This window comes from Trachymyrmex cornetzi, unplaced genomic scaffold, assembly GCF_001594075.2.
Source record: "Trachymyrmex cornetzi isolate Tcor2-1 unplaced genomic scaffold, Tcor1.1 scaffold818, whole genome shotgun sequence".
Classification (NCBI taxonomy): Eukaryota; Metazoa; Arthropoda; class Insecta; order Hymenoptera; family Formicidae; genus Trachymyrmex; species Trachymyrmex cornetzi.
In genome coordinates this window covers 30137-35659 of record NW_017300156.1, presented here as the reverse complement: position 1 = coordinate 35659, position 5523 = coordinate 30137, and the positions used below count along the sequence as shown (strand labels likewise).

Genomic DNA, 5523 nt, shown 5'->3' with positions numbered 1-5523 from the left:
GAAAAGGTGGACAAAATTCTAAAAAATGAAAATTTGAGTTAGGGATATTTGATCTAGGGATTTGGTAGAGGAATGTTTGATTTATACAATTGTAAAAGTAGATGGAGCTACCGTTCGTACCTGCCCTGTCGCTTGAGTTTAAAATTAACCTTTGTTTAAATCGCGTGAGTTGAGCAATAAAACAAAGAAAATTATTGTTATTTATAAGTCAAATAAATTGATATTGAAGTGTTTAATTTTAATTTTATAAAATGGATATGATTCCTGGAGGTACGTAGAACATGGTTTTACTATGATACTACATAAATGTAATGTCTATCTTGTTGAAATGAGGCATGATTCGGTGCCCATACAAAAACATAGTAATTTAAAAAACTTTTATCTTCAAGTAGACGAAATGTTACATATAACGCAATATAAAGCTAAAATCCAAGTTTAGAGCTTTAGTTCACACTTATTTTACTAAATTCACAAAAATTGACTGCTAATATCTGCTATTCTTCTTCTAACAATTACAGGATCTAATGATAAACAATTACAGTACTCTCGAAAACAAGTATTCCTAATTATTAAAAATCATTTAAAAGAGAAATTAACCGTTATATTGAAACATTTAGAAGAAAACATTTCTGAGAAAAGTGGATATTCGATACATATACATGAAAACATGAAGCCCTCTTTTTCGGCATTATTTCATCGATTCAGATTTTTCTGGCAAAATGTCACAAGAAGAGAGGAGTTATTTTTTAAAAAATATGCAGAATTTCTTAATGCGCCCGTTTTCTTTTCGATAACTACTGCTTCTCCAAATACACCGACCAATAAAAGAGGTCGTCCTTCTGCGGAGTTTGCGTCTCTTTCTGAAAGGTCAAAACGAAGAAAGACCAAAAAAATTATCCCAGGTAGAACACAAAGTCATAATAAGATCAAAATGACATCAAGAAGGAGTCATTTTAGGAAAAATCATAATGATGTCATTCGATACATTTTTAATGACGATTTCGTGACGAATTATTGACATGACAATGATTTTTAGGTGACTTTTTAACTATGTATGTATATATATATATATATCGAAAAATAAATCACGATTACGTCAAAATAATGTCAAAATGATTAAGAAATGATGAAATCATGATAAACAATTGAGTATTATAATCATTTTCTACTCCTTTTGATATCATTTTGATGTCCTTATAATTTGTCGCATTCAGCAAAATATTTTGTAACTGCAGTTAAGTTTTTTTTGTTGAGATAGAACCATTTCTTTAATTTATCTAAAGATACAATCCAACCTCAATAAAAAAAACTTCCAACAGATGCAAAATAAATGTTCGTCTGAATGCATTGTTTCACTTGAAATTTATATAATTATATTATTTGTCAAAAAGGAAACAAAAAGCGTAATAGAATTTTATTTTATTTATGTAATTATATTTTAAGAATTGCACTTGTTTGTGACATAAAATAAAATTTTATCAAGTATCGTTGTACATATAATATCACATCATGTTTCATAAAAGTTAATTATATTATAGCTAATCATAATATCACAAAGAAGTTTAAAAACAAAAGTCTAATTATAATAATATCATCCCAAATCTAATTATAATAATATTATAAGTCTAATTATAATATCACAAAGAAGTTTAATGATGAAACTCGTTGATGAAAAAGGAAACAGAAATCTAAAAATTTAATCAGAGTTTGCAAAATGAAATGTATCAAGTTTTATGTTGTGTTTAAATTTTTCGCTGATTACTGGTGTAAAACCATCATTGGAGTTTTTTCTCCGTTTTTGTTAAATTACTCTTTGGAAATGCATTTAAAACAGCACCTATAAAATAAAAATAAAAAATAAGGAAATAAAATCGATAAGTTTATATACATTGCTTAATACATTAAATAGTTTGTGAATTATATAAATTTTAACTTGCTTTTAACAGCTGATTGCCTCATGAAGTTTTGTATTTTCGAATTTAAGTTTGTCACCTGATCCTGAATAATTGACCATTCGAGCCAAAGAATTTGATATTACTTTTGGTAATAAACGGCCAACAGCTGCATATTCATCAGTCTGTTCATTAACCTTCATTAGTTTAACAAAATAATCCACCTTAAAAAAAAGAAAATTTAAATTTATGTGTCACTAACTACGTAGGTATACAGGGTATCCTAGAATATTTAGGATTATTTTCATGTACAAATAGAACAGATTAAACTGATTGTGAGAATTCCTGTCAAAATTCCTTTATCAATTTTGCAATTTTCGCAACATAAATTAACGATTAAACGAGCGGATATTAAGCGCGCTTTGGCGATATTTAAAAATTAATATCTTGTCACAAAAATTGCAAAATGATAGAGGACTTTTCGATTCATTTAGTCCGCTCTATTGCCATACAAAAGTATTCTTGGACATAAATAAATATTCTGGGTAAATATTCTGGGACATTTAAACTGATAAAACTTCTCTTTATTGTAATCAATAACAAATATAATGAAATTTAAATAAAATATAATGCACACAGAGAAATCAGTTTCATATTTACAAGTGATAAAAGTGCACTTACTACAGGGTAAAAGTTATCATCACTCAACAAGAACTTTTGGATTTCTAAGAATGAGTCTTCATTATTTAAAGGAAGTGTAGGAAGATTTCTCGGCTTAATGATTTTTTCCTCTTCTGGGGCTACTTTACGATAAATTCTATTAAGCATCAAAATAACATGATCTATTTTACCATTCATTTTTTCTTGCCTATCAACTACAGTTTTAAGAACGGCAGTAACATGGGGATCTAAAAATTATAATGTTAATGATTTTGTGAAAGTCAAATGAAAATTTAGAAGATGAAAAGGAATACTCATAAGATACATTTGTGCGTGCGTTTATGTAAGTATATTATTCATCAATAGAAACAAATATTTTATTAATATAAGAAGTAATATGATTTACCTGAGTGCGTACGAACATTTTTCATTAAGGATGGTAAGGAAGCTGAAACATAATTTAACAACAAAATATCAAGATAAACATACAATAGCGAAATTAATATAAAATCAATATAGACAATGTTAAAGTCAAGGATTCAAAAATAACTATACATTTATGATTCGATTGAAGTATCACAGTCTTAGAAGATGAAGCAGTATCTTTAACTGTATCATTAAGAGAAGTCGTGCTTTTTCCACAGGATATCCTGGTAAAAATATTTCTTATAATTTTTATACGAATTGGAACATTTTTCAGAAATATTCAGAAGTATTCAGAAAGTTTATCTCATCTCTCAGAATTTTTATGTGAATTCTAAAATATTCTAAAATTTTTCATCTCATAATTTTTAAAAAATATTTTTAAATTTTTTAGATTTTATAACATTTCATTAGAAATTATACTTACAAAAAATCTTAGAAATCTTACGATATTTCATAATTAACATATATGGAAAATTCTGAGAAAAGATGTACATTTTGTGAAAAGTATATTCCAATTCGTAAAAAAAATGTGAGAAAGTTATAAAATTATGTAGAAATTCTGAAAAATTATATGAAAAATTTAAAGAAAAATTTTTACCAGGGTAACGATTCATATGGTGGTGATTTATTTTGAAGAGATGTGGCTTCTAAAGATGAGGGATTTTCATATCCTGTAATAATAAACAATAAGAAATAAATATTAAATATTAATATTAATAATATTTGATAAAACAAAATAAGTTATATTAAAAATATAACCACGCTATTTTCATCATACATTAAAAAATAAAGTAAATATAATTAAAAAAGGCTAACATTTAAAACAGGATCTAGAAATTGTAACTTACAAGTAAAATTTTATCCATAGATAAAATATATCGGAAATTATTTCATCAATTTTGCGTTATGTTAATGTGGATTATTAAACAAGGTTTAAATATATAAATACATGATTTGTACAATATATAACTTACCATCTTGTGAAGAAGATAATTGTTTATTATCTAAAAGTGTTTTCACTTTATTTCTAATATCCTCTGCTGTAGGAACTGCTTCTTCATCACTACTGTCGTTAACAATGGAATATTTCTCGGAATATTTTTGGTTTTTTGATTTCATTTGATCGAAATCGTTGTCAGAATTATCAGACGATGTGATATATTTTGCAGGTTTATGCCTTTTCCGAGGTTTATCTATATCTGTTTCTCCAGCAGCCGTATCAATAGCACTATCTTCTTCAGCTTTAATACTAGCCTTGCGTGCTTTTGCATATGTGTTCTGTTTCTCCAGCAGCCGTATCAATAGCACTATCTTCTTCAGCTTTAATACTAGCCTTGCGTGTTTTTGCATATGTGCCTGACATAAAAATTTGTTGTAGGAACGCATACTAAAATAACTGTCTCAAATATGTATTTTTGGTAACGTTTTGGAATATTAACATTATTGTTTAAAATAAAGATGTACGCTTCATGACAAAAGCAGTACTAATGTATTTTATATAAATAAACAAACCGTTAAGTGAGATAAATATAAAATTGTTTTATGTTTAATGAATGATAAAAATAGTGATACAAATAGTGCTAATAGCGTGTTTTCTCTGAACACTCTTGCTATTAAATGGAATTAAATCATAGCGAAAAGAAATATCTCATGCGAAATTAAAAATCAGTGTCTTTTGGACGCATGTAATATTAGTTGCAGCAAAAATTATTATATACTATATATCATATAATTACAATAGTAAGTACCTGATTATTGAATTAATATTTGATAAAAATTTCAATTAGGGGATCCCCCAATGACCTTGATCTTGACATATGTTGTCAAGATCAAGGTCATTGGAGAGAGTCCTTTGATCGAAACTACCTAATATTTTAATACAAATTATGTTATCTTATAAAAAGTCTATTATTGCATGTATTACTGCATTACTGCATGTATAAAGAATACTCACTATATTCATACATAATTTGTATTGGCATATCTTCGAAATCATGTTTTGGTTCCGTTAGACTCATAACCCATCTATTAATTTTATCGGACTGATATTTTTTCGGTGGCCATTTACATATATCAAATTCATAGTCTATCCATGAAGATGGGACCACGGCTACAGTTTCTTCTTCCATGTTTTTGAGAGGAAGAAATTTCACAACAGCGTACTACAACGCAAACCATTAATATATCACATATTATAACAAACAACACAAAGTGTAAGACTCAATAAAAAATATAAAAAGATAAGCATACTTTAATAAAAAAATGGGATTGTAGAGTTTTGAATCGATTGATATACCGGGTGTCGGTAAATAATTGTCATGTAAAGATAAAAGGCAACGGATGGGAAAAAGCCACCGTAGTTAGTTGGTTGAACCTTAAAGCAAAGGCTATAGAAAGTTTCGAGTTGATCGATACACCGAGTGTCGATAATTATTGGTAATAAAGATTAAAAGTTGAGGGATCGAAATAACCGACCGTCATGCTGATGGGTAACACCGACTAAGTGTACCGTATAAATTTTAGACCGATCCGATAACCGGAAGTG

General features: G+C 27.7%; 1 protein-coding gene across 1 annotated transcript in view; it reads right to left on the bottom strand.

The window, feature by feature from the left end:
- Window positions 1-1741: 1741 nt before the first annotated feature.
- Window positions 1742-5523, bottom strand: part of LOC108768660 (uncharacterized) — a 6301-nt gene continuing 2519 nt past the window's right edge. The window contains exons 2-9 of the mRNA XM_018519181.1: window positions 4932-5140; window positions 3953-4254; window positions 3577-3649; window positions 3108-3202; window positions 2959-3000; window positions 2574-2800; window positions 1945-2116; window positions 1742-1837 (exon numbers count right to left, since the gene is read on the bottom strand). Coding sequence (XP_018374683.1) covers window positions 1776-1837; window positions 1945-2116; window positions 2574-2800; window positions 2959-3000; window positions 3108-3202; window positions 3577-3649; window positions 3953-4254; window positions 4932-5140 — 1182 coding nt within the window. The 3' untranslated portion in view covers window positions 1742-1775. The remainder of the gene's footprint in view (window positions 1838-1944; window positions 2117-2573; window positions 2801-2958; window positions 3001-3107; window positions 3203-3576; window positions 3650-3952; window positions 4255-4931; window positions 5141-5523) is intronic.